Source organism: Fukomys damarensis, unplaced genomic scaffold, assembly GCF_012274545.1.
Source record: "Fukomys damarensis isolate Sample0158 unplaced genomic scaffold, DMR_v1.0_HiC HiC_scaffold_11, whole genome shotgun sequence".
NCBI lineage: Eukaryota > Metazoa > Chordata > Mammalia > Rodentia > Bathyergidae > Fukomys > Fukomys damarensis.
In genome coordinates, this window is record NW_022900923.1 from 37769801 (window position 1) to 37789871 (window position 20071).

Here is a 20071-nt window from a genome sequence, read left to right on the forward strand (position 1 = left end):
ATATTTGCCAACAATCCCAAATAGGAAATGTTTCTCTAACATATATCATTTCCTCTTAGAAGAGATGGTGAACAGCTGGTACATGTAATTCTAATTCTCTTATAACTTCATTTCTTCTCAGTTATCATTTTCTCTAATTCTCTTCAGAAATACTTTGCATACCAGGATCACATTTACTGTTTTTGTTTTCTTTATTTTTTAACCACAGGAGTACATTTCTAAAGGATGCTTGATACAGTATAATTTCTAAGGGCCAACTATATAATTACAGATCCTATTACTACAAATTTAAGAATCTTCAAGATAATAACAGCAGTAGGAGGGCATTAAATTAAGTATGAGACCTTCATGGCTACAGAGGTTGCATTTCCATCAAACTGGCTCTGATGGTTTTCGATGTTTCACCTGAGAATTTTCTCCTGAAGATTCGCATACCTGTTGGCCTGAATATTTTTGTGTACCGTAGATACTTTTTGTTTTAGTACATGTTTGCAGTACATACCGTTTACATTTACCTTAGGGAGTAGATACATACACTTAACATATCTCGATCCTTTTTATTCCTCTTCCCCTCCTTACCCTTCTCTTTCATCTTGACATCCCCATCCCCATTTTCATTAGGAATGTTAATTTTTAGTTTATGTCTGTGACATCCATGAATACATTCATTATGGGTAGTTGGGGGCATGTACATGACACACCTTAAATTTTTTTACATACCCTTCCCGTCCTCACCTCTCTCCATCTTGTGGTCTTCTTCCCAGATATTTTTTATAAGTCAAGAGCATTTTCTGTTTTCAGTGAATTTATGTTGGATAATTTCTGTGAAGCAGTTTCAGAGTTTTCTCAAGGAAGAATGCTGTATTGCAAAACTTAGAAATAATCAGTGCGTTCTACTTGGAGTTGTAGTGTCTCAGTAAGAGCCAAGTTATCCAGTTGAGTTCACAGAATATACTACTTAGGTATTGAGTATCCATCACATAATTGGGTTTTATCTTGGCCATTTAATTTAAAGAAGGATGTTTACTGATTTAAACACCGTTTTGACTGTTAAGGTGTATTACCTAAATAAAATCTTTGAATGGAAGTACTTTAGGTAATCTCTTTCACATTAATGCAAATCATTTTGGTGATTACGGGTGTATTTTGCCATATATGCTGAATTTTAGCTAAGCAAAGTGTTGGTAATCTCTGGACAGATAAGTGAGACTATAATGTAATTTGATTTTTGTCTATAAATTTTGTATGCAAATTGATAAACTTTGTTAAACCTAATTTTTTTTCTATTTAATGTTAAGAGAAAATATTTTAAAAAGTAAACAGTATTTTAAGAGTAGTTCACTTAAAAACTAAGCAAATTGTCCAAGTGATCCCGTATACCTGAGCATAATTTTTGCTAGTTCATAAATATAAAAATCTAAAATTTTAAGTACAAAAAGCTATAATTCTTTCTTATAGCATTAATGTGATAAAAGTGCATAAATATTTATAGTATTGATACAAACCTTTACACATTTTGTTCACATTATTTGTTGCTTTAAAAACTTACTACATAAGAAATATACGCATTTTTAAGTTTTGTATGTTTGTATTAGATATTTGAAAATCCAGCATTATTTACATAGGGCTGTCTTTTTTCAGAAGAAAATTGATTTTGGAATAGCAATACTATTTGGCTGGGGCGTTAAACTTTTTAAATATGTGTATTTATTGGAATAAGTTTTAAGCGGTTTTTGGGAGGTAATATTTAGGCATTATGAATCTTAGCCACATTAAAAATAAGTCAGTTTTTTTTATTGCTTTTTTGCTGTTCATTCTCTTTTAAGAAATAGCCAACAGTGCCACCATCAGAACAGATAGGCTTTTCTCATTGTGAGTGTTGGTTTTCCCACAAAAACAAAACAAAACAAAAATCCCTGTATTTAAGAGACGTTTGAAGAAGGCACATATGTTTGAACAGACACACAAAAAATTGGGCAGATACCAGCGACATAATCAAATTTTCTCTAACTTATTTTGGAAAAATCAAATCATAATACTGTTCTTCAGTCACTCATTACTAAATGGGATACTTAAACCTTGCCAGGTCATTCTGCCTAGGTAGCATTATATCCATAGCAATTCATTGTCATTTAAATTTAAGAGAGTCTCAAAGAATATGAAAATAGGTCATCTTGGTCTGATAACATCTTCCTTCCTATGCATTTTGAGAATACTTTTTCATTATGGCCTTCTCTTTTATATTTGATTTATTTTTATTAATAAAACAAACCACCAAGTTAATTACAATTATGAGGATATTATAATCCATATTAAAGCATAACATTTTTCTTTCATGGTTTGATACTTACATGATATGGTATATTTATCTTTGAATGAAAAGAAACCTGGCCCCCATCTTCCTGTTGACATCAAACAGTCTTCTGATATGCTAATGTAGCACTAGGGAGTGCACATATATAGGCTTTATTTGGACTTATTCCAAGTCCGAGAGAAAATTGTGTGTTAAGAACTTAATTTTGCAGCATTGCCCACTTCGAGTGAAAACTGATGTTGACAGAGTTTGCAATTAAAAAGGCTTCTCATTGAAACATGATTATGTTGAGGTTTTCAAAATGTTAGTAAGACCCATCTAATTTTATTTGGTTTTCAGAATATAACATTAATACTGCAATAGCTATTGAAGTAGCTAATTGAATTTGTTTCCATAAATATGTTACAGTAAAGATTAACGCACAATTACTAGCTTTTTCTTAAAAATATATGCTTTTGGTATATTGAATGTGTATGAGACAGTGGATGTATTTTGCTAACTCTAAAGTGGAATACCAGCAGATTTTCTTGTATTGTGTTCCTTTTTGGCCTGCCCTCATCTGGTCACAGGTGTAAAAATTGAGTTAAAATTTTTCAAGTAGTGTTTCCATATTCAATAACAAAAAATAAAATTAGTTGGACTTTTCAAAATGTCAAGTTTCCAGATAAAATGCATTAAGGAACACATTTAGCATTATTTGATATCTATGAAGTATATACACTTTCTGTCTCATTTATCTTTTTGTAGAGCAGTTGAGACAAAGTCTTGCTGTGTAGATAAAGCTGGCCTCAAACTCTTACTGTTCCTCCTGCCTCAGCCTTCCAAGTGCTAAGGTTACAGGCATGTACCTCCATGCCAAGATTCTATTAAGTAAATACACTTTAAAAATTTGAGATTACCAGAAACTTTTATGAAAACCTGTTTAAATGCAGTATTTCTTCATGTTGGTCATTTATAAATATTGTTAAATAGGAAACCAATTACGTTTTTGTTTTTGGAAAATAATTTTTATATAATGAATTTGTGATGAAGCTAAGAACTTTGTTTTTGAGTATGTTAGTATAGTCATGTAGAAACTTTAATATAGAATATGAACATAAATAAACATATACCTTTGGGCTTTACACTTATTTTAGTACCTGCCCTCTGTAGTGCCACAGCCTTCTGTCTGTTAAGCAGCCTATTGGTGTACCCAGCTTTTTGTCCCACTTTCCTGTAAGATTGTCCTTTGCTTCCATGGCATTTTGTTTCATTCATTCAAAGCAAAATGTAAGTTTGCCTTACCATTGCATGGTAGAAATATTCATGAAAACTTTTTACATAAATCCCTTTTATTTATTTAATTTTTAATAAATTGTGGTATTTCAAGTCACTAAGGTGGCTCACCATTTAAAAGGAATTCTATAGAAACAGTCTACTAGGAGAACTGTCTTTGATGAATATAATTACCTTCAGATTTCTGGACTGTTTAATTCTGGCTTTTCTTAAAATGAAATTTGACAGCTCTCTTTTAAGACAAATTATATAGGTATTAATTTTTTGAAGCAGTTGTACATTAGAGAGATGTAGCTTTACATGGTCTGTGCTAACCTTAGTTATAATAGAAGGAATTTTAAGCTGTTATGTCAGGTAAAATTTTTTCAGTATAGAAAATCATTTTCTTTGTAACAGATTAAAGTAGATGTATTTATAACTTGAGCTTTGCATATAATAATCTCTTAAACTTTTAATTCTCATAATTATTTTTAATTTTTTTAAAAGCATTTTAAAAAACAAAAGAGGCTAATTCCTGAAAGAACTGTTTGGAAGTACTTTGTTCAGCTTTGCAGTGCATTGGAACACATGCATTCTCGAAGAGTTATGCATAGAGGTAAGTAAAGCTCTACTTGGCTTTATTTAAGAATGAATTTTTTTTTTTTTTTGCATGACTCTTCTGAGCATGTCAGTTTATGTTGGTAAAGAAAATAAAATGTGGGAAAGCAATTGAATATATAGGGAAAAGGATTTTTTTTCTTCCTTTAAGTGAATAGTTTACTGTACATTAGTGACCACTTAGATTTTTAATCTTTAGCATTCGTTTATAGTCTTCATGATAATTAAATTATTAAGCACAGTGTGTTAAGGTAACTTTAATCCACTGATTTGGGGATGTGAAATTTTCAAAACAGTTTACTTAGGTAAGATTTTTAAAGCTATCTAAATAAGATGCATAATTATTAATGATTTATATATACTAATTAATCTTTAGTAAAATGTTATTTAATATTATTAAAGACAAATTTGTTTTGTGCTTTGAATTTCGCAAATGATTATTTGAAAAGGGAAAACAAAATATACTTTAAATGGAAACTGAAAATGGTCTTTGTCCTATGTTGATTCTATCAGAGGCTTGAGAACTTTTAAATACCATCAAAATTACTCAAAATGAAGTGCTTTGAAATTCAAACTTTCATATTTAAGATACATTTTAAGCACTATCACAATAAATAGTTTATCAGCTTTCACAGTCCCTAAAGTTACATCATCTTCCACCTGACCCCTTTGTTTATTCACAGATATAAAACCAGCTAATGTCTTCATTACAGCCACTGGAGTGGTGAAACTTGGCGATCTTGGGCTTGGTCGGTTTTTCAGCTCCAAAACCACAGCTGCACATTCTTTAGGTAAGCGATGCAATATCATTTCTTTTCCTTTATTGTTGTTTTTTTGGTCACCGTGAAAAGAAATGAGATGTACTTGTTATATATCAGCTCTTAGAGATTTAAAACTCCTGCTCAGATTCTAAGCAGATGGACACACCCACAACACTGTTGGACATAATGTTTTCTTACGTGACAGTTTTACACTTCTGTTAACTTGACTTCAGGCGTGCGCCAAATTAAAAAATACTGATAAACCTGATTTTTATTGTCACCATAGAAGATTCCTTTTATTCCACATATAATGGTAAGACAGTATGATGAATAAACTATATTTTAGAAGAAATCCTCAGCTGACCACTATGTGTAATTATTTGTAAATGTTCACTTATTCAAATAATATATGGATGTAATTGCTGCAGAGGGGAAAAAACTTAAAGATGATCTGTGGCAAATGAGGAATATATTCCCTTAGACTGTAAAGTAGAAAAAATATTTGCTGTTTATTCATTAAGTTAACAATATAGAGGTGTTCTTTGTTCTAAAAATGGAATCAGATGTAACTAACATCATATTAACGATGGAAAAGAGTTGTGTGGTCTAGAAACAGTAACATGAGAGTGACAGATCAGTTAAAATTCATCAGAAATCATCTTCTCTTATAAATCCAAGACACATAAATTGGGAACATCCAGAATAATGTAAGAATTAGGCCAAAATAAATTGGTTCATTTTTTTTGTGCCTGTCTTTGGTGTCATAAATTCATTGAAAGTTAATGAGTTTTTTAAGAAATTCCCTCAAATAAAGAATTTTTAGATTGCCTTCTGAGGAATAAATGAATTACACTAAAAAAAGAGAGAAATAAACATCCCAAATTACTTGACTAGAGATTTTCAAAATTTTTCTGGTTTTGTTACTAAGGTTCTGTTTGGCCATAAAGCTGACATTTAGTTTTTTTTTTATCTAGGAACAGTACTTGGCACATAAACAGGTATACGGTAAATATTCACTGAATGTCAAATATTGCATGTTGTGTGTAAAATATGGTGGAGAAATTTTCACAGAATTTGTTTTGTCAAGTAATTTAAAAAATTTCACATTGATGCCAAATGCTGCTTTTTCCTTCTACTTTACATTTTTACAGGGCTTTTCTAACTTTGAAACAATTCAGCAATTTGATCAAATTCCATAAACATTAAATTTGGGTACCACTTCAGTAAAGCCGTATTGTGATATTACAGTGCTTCTATTGTAAATTACTGGAGGATTTCTGTGAAAAAACGTGAAACTATTCCAAGTCACGAGTAAAGATAACATGTTTTTACTTTGTTACTCTCCTGATCGGAATGAAGTAACAGGATTCTGTCATTAACTTACTTAGAAAAACAAGGTTACAGTTACACACATGCACACAGCTGGCATACCTGGTGGACAAGCATAGTCTTTAAATGTGATTTTGCAGACTGTCACTCTGAACATGCTGAAGTTATCCAGTCCTAAAGGTGCAGCGTATTAGTGTCAAACCCAGATCTCAACAATTCAAAAAGTGATCTTAGTGTGCCTGATACTGCCTATCACAAAAATTCTTTTTTTGAGACAGGGTCTCACTATGTAGTTGAGACTGACCTGAAACTCACTATGTAGCCCAGGCTAGTCTCAAACTCACAGCAATCCTCCTGCCTCAGCCTCCCAAGTGCTGGGATTACAGGTGTGTGCCACCACGCCTGGCTATCACAAAAATTCTTAACATGGTTCAAAAACAAATACATCTTCAAGTTTAGGTGATATGCTAGTTCAAATTATGTGATATAGAAATAAAATTAATTTGAATAGGTTTAAAAATTTCCAATACTAAGTTTTGTTGAAATCAACTCACTTAGGATAGTGTGCTTTGAACACCAAAAATTAAAGTTTGAACTCTAGATTACTGTAGTTCTTTGGATGTAGCAAAATATCCTGTTTAAGGATCAAGAAAAGTTATCTACTAACAAAAATGTATGTAAGATAACAAAGATAGACATTCTGACACTTATTTTTCTTGGTTCTGATTTTCACTTTGAGAATTACTACTCTCCTATGTTGTCATATTTGTAAGAGCAGATTTTAAGTTTGCTTGTAAGAGTTGGTGCTGAAAAGTAATTGAAAATATAGCTGACTATACAAATTTGTTTTGATCACAGAATACATGAGAACTGTTCCACTGTATGTTGATTCATTTTCTGATTTTACTGAGGATAAAATTTGTAGGGCATGATTTTCCCATAAAACAATGTCTAAATTTTAATGAAATTACATATGGATATAGTTCTTGAGTAATATGATTGAGTTTTACTTTATAGTCTATTATGGTGACATCTGCATCTAACTTTTGTAAAGGAGATATTTTGAGAAATTTTAAAATGCATAGATAACAGTGTTTTAGAAACATTTTTATAGTTATGCATATATGCTTTGCTTTTTACAAAATACTTTTTTAAAAATCAAAGATACTATTTTAACTTGAGTCATTTATAATTGAGATTGGCATGTCTTTTTATTCATCTGTATCACTTGATTTTATAACAATTTAACATGTAACAATGTCCACAGTTCTACCCTATTTTCAACATCAAGTAAAATTTTATAGAAGGCCATATTTCCAATCAGTTTTCAGAACCAATGCTGTAAGGCATGATGTCATAGAATAATAATTCTTTGACTACAAAGATTAAAACTTATAAATATTAAATCTGAATATTGCTGGTATTCAAACTGTGTTCAGATCCTCAAAATTGAAAAATCTTCAGGGGCCTTCACTTTTTTTTTTTTTAATTCCCTGTCTGCTATCATTACCACGTACATTGTCTCGTATTTTATCTACTTTCCATGCTTAGTACATAATTATTTCATAATAATAGAATAGGAGATACCCTCTTTTGCTTCTAATATTTTTCTTTAATCCATTCTGTATTATTGCCCCTAGAGTTATATTCCTCCAAGACATGTGATTGTTACTTTCTCCAAATATTTGACAGTTCTCAAGTTGTGAAAAATCCTGTACAATATTCAGGGTGTTATGTAGTTAGGAGTCCTCTAACTCTCCACACATTACTTATTGGCTTTATTTCCCACATCTTGCAACAGCTTACTTTTCCTTTTACTTTGTTTTGACCCTGAGAAATAGAATGATGTTCTGTAGAGAACCTGGATTTGTGTGTTCATTGCTTCCAGGACCTTGATCAGGCCATTCATTCATTCATTGATTCATTTATTTTGTTACTGGGGATCCAACTCAAGACCTTGCGCTTGCAAGGTAGGCAGTGGCACTAATGAGCTAAATTCCCAGCCTGATTTACTAATCTGAGATTTAGTTTCTGGATTTATAAAAATAAAAATGTGGACAATAACCATCTTGTGTTTATCCGTTCTAATTCCCATCAAAATAGGCAATAATTTTCAGAACACTGTGATACATGGTTTAAGTTCATTCTGTTAAGATGGTGGTGGTGAAGATACAGGAAAAGAACGAGTAATTCATTGATTTTATTTAAATTGATTCATTCAAATATTAGTTTTAGTGTCTGTGTTAAGCAAATGCTATTCTAGGGAGAAGGAAGGTAGTCTCAGTGAGACAAGTGTCTTGGGGGAGCTTATCTTGTGGTAGGAGAAAATAGATCATAAAGCAAATAAAGAAAATGATTTTTTTTAGTGATATGCAAGAGAGGGACTAGTAGGGAAACTACTTTAGAAAGGGGCAGGCATCTCTGAGGAAGTGATTTTGAATTAAGATTCAAGAGATGCAAAAGAGGTAGCTATAAATGAACCAAAGACATAACCTTTCAGGCTGACTGAAGGACATTACCTACAAGGGGCAGATGCAGGGTAAGCTTTGCCTACAGAAGATCTGCTGGAGCAGATGAAAAAGTGACAAGAACAGATTTGGGGGAACCATTGGATTCCTAGTGCAGTGGTGGCATGCTTTTGCAAGGTGGTCATGAAAAGAACCACATGAGCTGAATTGAAGACAACAGCCATGATGTTCCTTTATTAGCTTCAGGTTAAGCATGGCTGGCGTTGTGTGCTGCTGACAGATCCTTCTGTGTCCCCAAAGCCTTCATCTTTCTCTTAGACTGTCTTCGTATGTACGACACGAATCTGAGCAGAGTATACCATGTTTTGGAGCTCACCAGCCCACAGACCAGACAGTTATTAGTTATTAGGAATCTGATACATATCCTTCTGTTCTTTTGTCCTCACCCTTCTTTTGTTTCATATAAGAATTTATGTTAAGGTTTTCATGTGCTTTCACATGACTTGGACGGGGATGTAATTAGAGATTAATTGTAGGATATCACACGTATTCCTGACCTTACAGATAAAAAAAATGTTAGAAAATTTGTCATCTGATCTATATCATAAAGATTTATGGAGACAAAGCTCACCTTTGAATCCAGCTTTGTGATAGTTTAGATCAGTAACTTTCAAGTTTCTTGAGGGTAATTCCCAACAATATTGTGACATCATGGAAACATAAGCAAGTTTTATGTAACTGTTTTCCATTACAAATGCAGTCTCTTCTCATATTATCTGTTCTATTTTATTTCATAAAATAGAATGCTAGCTGCAACCCATTAAATTGACTTCACAACTCATTGATGGATTGTACGACCTCCAATTTGGAAAACATTATATAGGTCTACAGTGCTTTCACGCTGTTTTACTTATTGGCAGATTGCTATTTCTCTATCTACTTCTGGACATTCTTCTAACTTGCTCTCTGGTCCTGTCAGTCGGTCTAACATAAATCATTTACGGAGTTCCCTGTGCCTCTGCAGGTGGGAATAACACGCAAGGTAGTTCTTTATAGTTTGCAAATCACTCACTCCCTGAAATCTTCACAGATGCATGTTTAATGTGCAGATGAGTTGTTCTTATTCTAGATGAGAGACACTGAAGAACAGAGGTAAATGGGCTCTAGCTAAAGTGGCTCCTATAATCTGAAAACTAAAAGTTCATGAAAACCTGTGAAATTTCAGTGCAGTGGTAAAGCTGTCATTTTTGTCATAGCACAAGAGGTAGTAGTAGTTCTGGTGAATTTCTTTTTCTTAACATACTCTGAAGTCTCCTTTCAACAAATTTAATATTCCAACCCAGAGGCAACTTGCAAAGAGATCAAGTATTTTCACCTTTGACTATTTATATAGCAGAATAACAGAACAATATTTCTATAATCCAAATATGCAATATGATTTCTAGTCAAATTATATCAACGTACCCATATTTTCCTGTCATAACCCAGAAAAGTTCTGAATTGCTACTAAATATTAATAATGGTAGCAGTGAATATGTATGTAGCATTTTATCATTTCCTAGCAGTTTTAAAGCACATTTTCTCTAGGGTCATTGTTGTGTCATAAGTAGCATGGATGGTACAGATTAGGAAACTGAGATCACTGATTTAACTGTGTTGTAAAGTTTTGTGGATTTTGGTTCCGTGATGTTTCCCAGATGCTTGGGAAGAGGGCATTGCATGTAATAAATACTTAAGAATTGATTAAATGAAATGGACCTATGACAACTACTTGCGAAGGATGAATTTAAGTATAGAAAAGTTAGCTTTGGTTGTGTATTTCTCTCTGCAATATAATCTATCAAAAAACCCAAATCCAAACCAAATCTCAGTTGCTTAGTACTGACACCTGCTGTCTTCTTTCCCTAAAGTCTGCTGAGGGCTGTGGGCTGCAGTACTTCCCTGTGGTGACTTGGCATTTCAAACAGCTTCAATGTTTTATTTTCCTATCAACCTTTTTTTTTTGTATTTCACAAGGGGAAGAGAGAATGGAAAATCAGTTACTGGCTATTAACTAATCCTGTTGGTTTGAATGTAATGGAAAATTATCTTTGTTCACGTTTCATTGTCTAAAATAAGTCTAATGGCAATGCCTGTGGCAGGGAAAAGTAGTTCACTTCTGTGTCCAGAAAGAAAACCAGAAACAATGGATGTGAACATTGTTCATGGTGCTGAGATAAGGGAAAAACATCTGACTTCTTGTTTTAAAACTGTACCTTTTTTCTACTTTGTGTGTGTGTGTGTGTGTGTGTTTGTGTGTGTGTGTGTGTGTGTGCGCGCGCTACATTTGGAGCTACTGCAGCCAAAGGGTTAACTCTTACGGGAAAGGGAGTATTGTTATTGAAATAGGGGCCTTGCAACCTTAGGGAGCTTTCATCTTTCTCAATGGAGACATTCTGAACAGAGAAATCATCATTAAATCCAGAGTGATTCATAAGGTTCACTGGAGTATTGATCTCGCCTTACTTTCCTGCTGATCATTGTATCTTATCGTTGGTCTTTATGATAAGGACCTTATTTTGGTCAATTTATAACCAACATTTTATTAAGTTTCAACTACTTATGCTAGACTGAGGTGCCATGTAGCTTTAACTGTTTCTATTCCACATTTCCTCTTGAGTAGGTTTGATTGCCTGGTGTAGAGTTGTTGTATCAGTTAGTGACCAAGTCAGATGTCATTTAAATTAGAAAAGATCATTATTTTTTACCCCTCAAATAGCACTTTCTTTGATATATTCTTCCTATGGTGGTATTTTGGCTTCTCCTCCAAGAGAAACGAGAAAACACCCCTTCTCAAAATGATCCTGTCAGCTCTTGGAAGACAAACTTTATGTATTTTAGTTTAAAAAAAAAAAAGTTTTTCTGTACCCTCCCCAATGCCTAAGTGGAGTTCTTGTAGACTCTGTCCTGAGTATATTGAATTGTTCCACTCTTCCATGCAATATGAGAATCATTAACACATTACTAATCATTTTCTGTTGCTTACCTAACATTACCACCAATTTAGTAGTTTAAAACAGAAATTTATTATTTTGTACTTCTGTACATAAGTCCAACATGGCTCTCACTGGGCTAGACTCAAGGTGTCTACAAGACTTCTTGAAGTTCTAGCAGAGAATATTTTCTGTCTTTTCAGGTTGTCAGCAGAATTCAGTTTTGTGGTGGTTTAAGACTAAGATCCCTGTTTTCCTCACTGGCTGTCAGATGAGGGTCATTCCAGGCTTCTAGAAGCTGCCTGCATACCTTGGCTCCTGGCTCCCTTCCTCCATTTTCAGAACCAGCAGCGGGATGTAGAGTCCTTCTCACATTTGGGATCTTCCTTGCCCCTGCTGTAAGAGATGTGCATTTCTCACTGATCATCTGTATAGTAAGCTCCCTGTTTTAGGACTTATGACCTTACATCTGCAAAGTCCCTTTTTCCATGTACCATAACAAGTAAGTATAACATCAGGGAGCAGAGATCATGGGCCCATTTCAGGAAGTGTATTTACTCCACAAGGGGCTTCTCACTTTACTAGCAGTCGTTCTTCTCAGTGGCTTTCTCTACCATGGACTTGAATATAGGAAGAGAAAAGTCATTTTAGTGAAATCAAATTAGGAAAATGAATCTATAAAAACTGCATTCTATAAAAGTGGCTATAAGGTATTGATAGTTAACTGCTATTTAAGAAAAATATTTGTGCCAAAATTGTATTTATTAATGCCTTAAATTGTTTCCCATCCAATTGGTTGTTCTAATGATGTGAGAAAAACAGATGAGAACAATTAAATTGATAATGCTTTGATATATTACCTTTTTCTTGCTTTCATGGCCCCCAGGAGAGAAAAGATGTTTTTCCTTTTGAATGTACATGTGTGAATTTAGTTGTACATCCTGAAAATAGAATCAATTTTTTGAGAAGTATTGAACTAAAATGCTCTAATATTGATCCTTGTCTAAACAAATATTTGAAATCCCATGAGGGGAAATAGCTGTCATCATAGGATTGCTTGAACTTTTATTTACTTTTCACAATAAGGCAAGTTGTTCTGTGATTTTATGTTATTTCCAGCAAAGTAAATGCATGGCGGATATTCAAGCTAGATATCAGAATTTTCACACTGGAGTCTCTGGAGTGTAAAATTCGTGTTCCCCACACTGTTTCCAAGTGTGATACATCTTCTCATTTCAACTTGGAAAATTAGTGTTCAGAAACCAGACATTAAAGCAGTTTCAGTTTTGGTGCCAGGTGCCACCAGTGGTCACGTACTGTTTTCCACACCTTTCCTTAGCACCCTTGCGAGATCTCCTTGGCGCGTACCCTTTCTTTGTCCAGGGTGGCGTGGAGCAGTGAAGGCAGCATATGTTCTTTCAGTCAGTACTAGAGCGTGCTTTCACTGATTGATTTTTAACTTTCAGTTCTTTCTTCACTTCAGTAATTGTTCTTGGAAGAAGCTATTACCTAACTTTAAACTATGCACATTTAACCTCTCAGCCACCATAGTGAGTATAGTTATTTAAAACAGTCAGCCTCTGCTTACTAACATACTCTTCACATGTGTTCTGTTGAACCTGTACCTGTATTTCTGGCTTTTCATAGATGCATGCTGTGGCTTTTAGATAGTTTCCCTGTTTGTTAATTTGGAAAGATGAAGATTTTTTTTTTTTCAGTTATATTCACAGTGGTCAGTTTTAACGAAATAACTCTCTGCTTAAATACAGAACTAACTAGATTTGAATTTATGTACACACTTTACAAGTTTTACAGTCTGACAGCTTACCAGACCTCCTTATGTCCCCCTTGTAAAACAGGGTAAACAGTCTCATGATGCTAGACTGTATCCCTGAAATCCAGGATTTCTGTTTATGTCTGTCTCCCCAGCACCTAGAACAGTATATGCCACGTGATGGGCCTGATAAACATTTGTTAAAATTCAGCAAGATAATACATGTAATCCATTTAATTCAGTGCCTGGAGCAAAGTGACAATAAAATGTGGTGAGGCATTTTTCAGAGCCTTGTTAAAGTTCTTAAATTTTATCAGTTATGCTTAAAGGATGACAATTCTTTAAAAATGTCTTTCACAGAAGAAATGTTGATCTACCTACCACTTAGCCAGCCTATACTGGCCTCAGATAATACTTGTTAGAGTGAAATAAAATTTGTTCTCTTTCCATTCAGTCTGGCAGCATAATTTCTGGGCTGACTCGTGAGTATGAATCAAGAAATGGAAATTCATTAAGGTGTGTGTGTGTTTAAATCAAACAGATATAAGATAGCTTGTCTCCTTTTAATTTTCCCAACAAGAAATGATCAAAGCTCTCTATTCTAAAGTTTGTTCTAATTCTAACAGAAAGAAGCAATATTCCTTTCACTCAGCTTTCCTAAATAATAGTTTAAGAAGCATATAATTTTCCATATGGATTTTTGTAGTTTTTAGGAGTGCCGTGCAATTTTAAAGCAAAATTAAGCTGTCCTAGCTAGTAGCAAAGGTAAAATGTGAGATTTCCATGCCTTTGACCTTTTTTTTTTTTTTTTTTTGCTATCGCCCTTGTATACATGAACACACAAAAAAATCAACCTAAATCTAACAGGACGGATAGATTGACTGATTCTTTCATTGTTCCGTCATTCTTTTGTTCAAGTCTTTGTGGAAATTACAGTGCTAAATTTTTAGCTAAACTGTTGAGTAAGTTCGTTACATAACCTGTTCTGATGAAATAAAAGTTAATTTAGTTTCATCTTCTATAATAGCAACATGTTAGCAGAATTTGTTGGCTCTCTTGAATATATTAGAGAACTTTTGAAAACTGGGCTTTTATTCAGAATGAATGTGAGAGTATCTTGTTTATAGACTATCTTATAGAATATGTATGTATAGAATACCTTGTCTTGAAACATGAAATGATTTTTTAAACTTGAATGACGGCATCAGTATATTTTAATAAGAAAGGTCAGATAGCATTTCCAGTTGTTGGCAGGTTTCTCCTATTGTCAAGCCTTTCCTTGTTTTTTATAATGATACTGTCTATTTCTTATCTACTTTTACTCATGTCAGAGGTTAAAATGGCTTAAGTATTTGCTATTGCAAAATGTGTTCATTTTATCCACAACTATAAATTGAAAAAGTGGAATTTCGCATCCTGCAGCCTTTAGTCTCAATGCACAGTAATTTTCATGATTGTTTTAATGTCTAATCATATCACTGTACAACTCTCTTTTCTTATGTAGCTGTTAAAAGAAGTCACTGCATTCTTGAGGCAACAGTAATCAGACAGCTGTCAGAGTTGGAAAAAGGTTTTTAGGGAATAATTATATCTTCATTATGTTTGAAATGTTGAAAAGATATCATTGCATTTAATGTATTGCAAATCTTCCTGAGCACATAAACTTTTAGGCCTCCAAAAGGGTTAGGACAAATCAGTGTGTGCCATGATGGGGCTGCACCCCTTTGAGAAAGCCTGTCCAGAGCAGAGGGCTATTTTAGGGAGCTCACCAGAGGGAGACTAGAGTCTGTTATACCTGTGTTCAGCAGTTAATTATGAATTTACTTTATTAATTGTAGTACAGGCACAGACTTACTCTTCTCATATACTCTGAGAAATATATCCATCAGTGAGGTGAGTAGCATACTTAGCTTTACATTTTAATATATGTTCAGGATATTTAGTGGCCATGTGGAAATAAAACGTGTATTAGGTATAAAGATGTTCTTTATAATATGGAGCATCAGTGTTTAAACTTAATACAGCATTGTTAACTGAGCATATAACATTATAATGACCTCCAGCAGCTTACTAGAAGAGGCTTCTTTATACATCAAAATTTTCTGCAGTTTAAGTGCAGTAGCATTCCTAATCATTCTTTTTCTCTGCTCTCTTCACTTGTGGGTTGTCACCAGTGAGTTCAGTTTGTGTTGCAGTTAAGGTGTTATGCTGGGGCTAATCTCTGTAAAATGCTAGCATTTGTTCTTCTTTTTCCCTATCATCAATCTTTCACACTCATATCAAACCCCTAATGTATCAGCAGGTTTCCCAGAGCTACTGGTTAAAATTACCTTTGCTTTTGGTAAACTCTGAACCTTCAAGCCTCACTGTTTTCAGCTGCCCCCTGTGGATTCCGTGAAGCCTCTCTCTGCACATTCCTCACTGCCAGTCACTCACTTTATGTCCTGAAACCAGGAGCCTGTGCAGAGCCTGTTCATTATTCCACCTGTGCCTGCCACCCTTCTTTAAATGGAGAGAGTGCAGATATTTGCAGTAATTGGTGTGCTATGCAGACTACAAGTGAAAGTGGCTAGAACTCCCAAATCTAAGTAGCTTGTGTTTATTCACTATAATATTTAAACCTAGCTCCTTCTAAGTTTCCTTCCTTTTCTAACACCACAGAAATTGGCAGTTTTATTTGTCTTTAAGGTAAAGGCTAAATAATTTCTTAATGTTTGTCTTCATTCCTGTCTGAATATGTAAATATCCTCTTGTTTGCATACCTTTTTCACTTCTTTTCATTTTCATAAATATTTCTCTTTCATCCATTCGACTAGGAATCATTATTAGTAAAAATTGATTCCATTATTGGTAGGATTTCTTGAATACATGGTTTCTGTTGTTTTCATTTTTTAGCACAGTATAGTTTCCCAAACAAATTATTCTCTAGGTTATAACTATTGTTTTGGAAAACTTAACTTTTGCCTTAAAGTATAGCACTTTAAATATTGGTGTGATTATTCATATTGTCTCTATCTGAACACTACTGTTCAGGATTATGAATTTAGTCTTATTAAGATTTATAGTAAATAGCTGGGGAGAGTCTTGAAAATTAATCAGGAGGTTTCGCTTTTCTGCATGGGTATCAGCTTGTTTTCAGTAGCTATTTCCTGTGAAAATAAGATTCCTAAATATTATTCTCAAACTGATTTTTTAAAATAAAAAGCCTTATGCTGATTAACAGTGGTGAAATAATAGCTATCTACATGTGCAATTAAAGATACTTTGTCATTTAAATGTTTTCACCAGTTAAAATATAATGCATATGCTTTTATTTTAAATTAATATATTTTCTAAAATGACAAGAGAAAATTATTGTATTTAAAAAGGTCTCAGTAGTAGCAGGAACTGAGACTTCCATAAAAATGTCAGAATCCTTTCACATATATAATTATATAATCTTTGATAGAAAAAGGTCTTTCTAACATAGGAGTAACTGAGGCATCAAGTGTTAACAGTTACATCATTTGTAATATCACGAGCCTGGACCATGTGCTCAGAGATGTTTTTGTAGAAGTTAATAATTGTGAAGTATTTATATTCCTTCTTTTGAATTACCATAAACTACTATGTAGTTTAAGATACGTTATTATACTATCCCACTCAATTGTTTGGGTGATGCAACCCATATGTTTAAGAAAATTAAGGCTGTGTGAATCACTGAGGTTGCAAAGTGATTTCTTAGAAATCCTTTTATTTTTCCTTTAGCTATGTTCCCTAAATTCTTCTTGGATTCTTCAAAGGGGAATAGGTTAGAGTTTAAAGCACCACACCTTTTTTATTACAGTATTGATGTTAATGTGCTCTCTAAGGAACAGTGAGAAGAGGGAAAATTAAAACTTTGAAATGCACTAAAAAAAGCAATTTCTGAACCTAATGTTTTATTAAATTTTTAATGTAAAATTTTATATGTAATTCCTTGCCATAGCTGAATCTTCATTTTTTTATATTTGTTGTTGTATTTGGTTTATTTTTCAGTGGGCACACCTTACTATATGTCTCCAGAGAGAATACATGAAAATGGATACAACTTCAAATCTGACATCTGGTCTCTTGGCTGTCTACTGTATGAGGTAGGTAACGTTGATAAAAATCCCTATTTTGATACATTTTCACATAATTTTCTCTATTTTACAGTTTATACTTTTTTCTGAATGTTTAAGAGTAAGCATTTAAATTATGAAGATTAACTCATTGGTTAGTAACTTTCATGTGGAATTTAATATAATCTCACATACTTACTTCCCCTATATTTTTAGGTTGCGTCTTTTCACTGAGAATTTTTTAAAATACTAATTTTTATGTTAATAGAATGCTTTTCTGTATATTTATAAATATACACGTTTGCCAAATTATAAAGCTTCCCCAGTGCATTATAGAATAAGTGGTATAATGAAATGGATTTAAAATATGAAAGTATAGTAAATGTTTATCAGTGTTTTATTTCACATTTACATGGGTATAATTCATCTTTAAAAATAATATATGAATAGATAATTTTTCTAGGTTACCACTTAGTTTAGTCTCCATTAACAGTAAACTAATTTTTATTGGTAAAGCTCAGTGAACTATTCTCTTTTTTGTTCTTAAAAGATAATGGATCATTTAAATGGATCTTCTAGAAATAGTGTAGTGATTTGGATCAATAGAAAAGAGCATAGTGCTAACAAATTTTTACCTATGTTATAAAGCAGTGATATCGAAGAGTATCTTAAGTAACTTTTACAATTTTATTTTTCATCAAATGGCAGGAAATAATATAGACTTTGAGCTAAAGTTAACTGAAGGTAATCTACATCTAAGTAGGTTTAAATAAAGTGAGGAAACAATGCATAGACTCTTTTTCATGTCTCCATAAGGAAAGGTACAGTGGATGGCTAGAAACCAATGTATTTCTTACTCTGTTTTGTGTCTCTGTCCTCCTGGCTTGAATATATGATGAGGTCATCTGTTTTAATTGGCCACCATTACTTAGAAGTAAAACATCAGGAGGCACTTTTTTTTTTTTTGAATGTTTTATGATCCTTTATTGTTTTTCTGATTGTAGATTCTGTTTTAAGAAAGCTGAAATTATTTTATTGTTTAGATTTTAAAATGTTTTATCGCTTCTTGGCCTTTTGGCTAAGATCAAGTGTAGATTTTAAAATGTTTTTACATAAGCCCATCCCAATTTTTATTATGAAAAATTATGAATTAACTATGTAACAATGTTTCTATATATGCACGAGACTGTAAACGATTTATGCTCACTATTTTACATTCTGCTAATATTTTGATATGTTGCGAACAAGTGGCTTGATAATAAACTACTGTACTATTTACAAGTTACTTTTATATTTAAAATATTTATTACTGTTTAGGTAATCATTCTTTCAGTCATTGTCCAATACTATCAGAGCAATACTTTCCCTTTAAACACCTAAAAGTATACATATAAACTAATAGCAAATTAGTTTTAAATAATGAGATTAAATTTAACAGTGATAAATATGTTCGGTTGAGGTACTGTTTTGGGGGAGAAGTTTGTGTAATGTTTTTAGAGTTAGACTCAACAAAATGAAATAATTTTTCACATTCTAATTTTGCCTTTGAGAGGCAGTATCCCATTTTATGTGTGCTTAAAATAATCCTCAAAGTAGAAATTATTTCCTCAAACACTCCTACATTTATGTCTTAATGTGTTGATTATTTTGAGTGAAAATATTCATCAGGTTTATATTAACTTCTCATCTCAGTTCATTTTCATATTTTCTCTATGCAAGACTAGAATTGTTCTGAAGATTTATCATGTTTATCTACCTTCAGTTATGTTTGAATATAATGTTAATTTTAAAACCCCAGCAGTTTAGCTTTTTAAAAGTCGGCAAAAACACCGCAATATTCTTTTGCACCTATCCCACTAATAAGAAATTACTATTAACAGTGGAGGAATAGGAAGGCTTTTTAAAAAATGTATTTTAAACTCAGAAAATTAGACTTTCAAATATTCTTGGAACCTTAAAAAAACTAGCAGTACAGTTTTAATTGATATGCAACAAAGTAGACTTTACTAATTAAAATCAAGATGCTGTGCTTTTGCTACACGGACCTTTACATGGAAAAGTAGGTTTTACACATTTCCTTTATTGTTCAGCGCAGCAATTGCATCCTTACAGGGTTGTAGGTTGGTGGCTTACAGTTCAAAAAAAAAAGAGAGCTGCCACCAGCCCTGAAGACAGACAGTGGGCTTTCGTCCCTTCGACACCCCCAGAATACTAATCAGGAAAGTCAGACCCTGGAGGTCAGGGAGCAAGTCAATCATTCTAGCGATCGTCTCAGTGTGGAGGATCAAATTAGCCTGAAAAATTCAGCTGCTGGGAGGAGAGGGCGAGCAGCTGTCAGGGGCAGCATCGAGATGCACTAATGAACCAGATGAATAGTGCAAAAGCTTGAAAATAAAAACAGGACAGTTGACATTTTTCATCTGTCAAAGCAGGAGATGCATGAAAATATACTGTTCCTGTTTAACTCCTTAGGGGACATTCAGATTTTTTTTTTTAACA

The 20071-nt window shown here is 33.2% G+C and overlaps 1 protein-coding gene across 1 annotated transcript in view; it reads left to right on the forward strand.

Moving 5' to 3' along the window:
- The window catches only part of Nek7 (NIMA related kinase 7), a 70697-nt gene that overhangs the window by 39287 nt on the left and 11339 nt on the right, over nucleotides 1–20071 (forward strand). The window contains exons 5-7 of the mRNA XM_010635397.3: nucleotides 4076–4184; nucleotides 4870–4977; nucleotides 17508–17602. Of these exons, the coding sequence (XP_010633699.1) occupies nucleotides 4076–4184; nucleotides 4870–4977; nucleotides 17508–17602 (312 nt within the window). The remainder of the gene's footprint in view (nucleotides 1–4075; nucleotides 4185–4869; nucleotides 4978–17507; nucleotides 17603–20071) is intronic.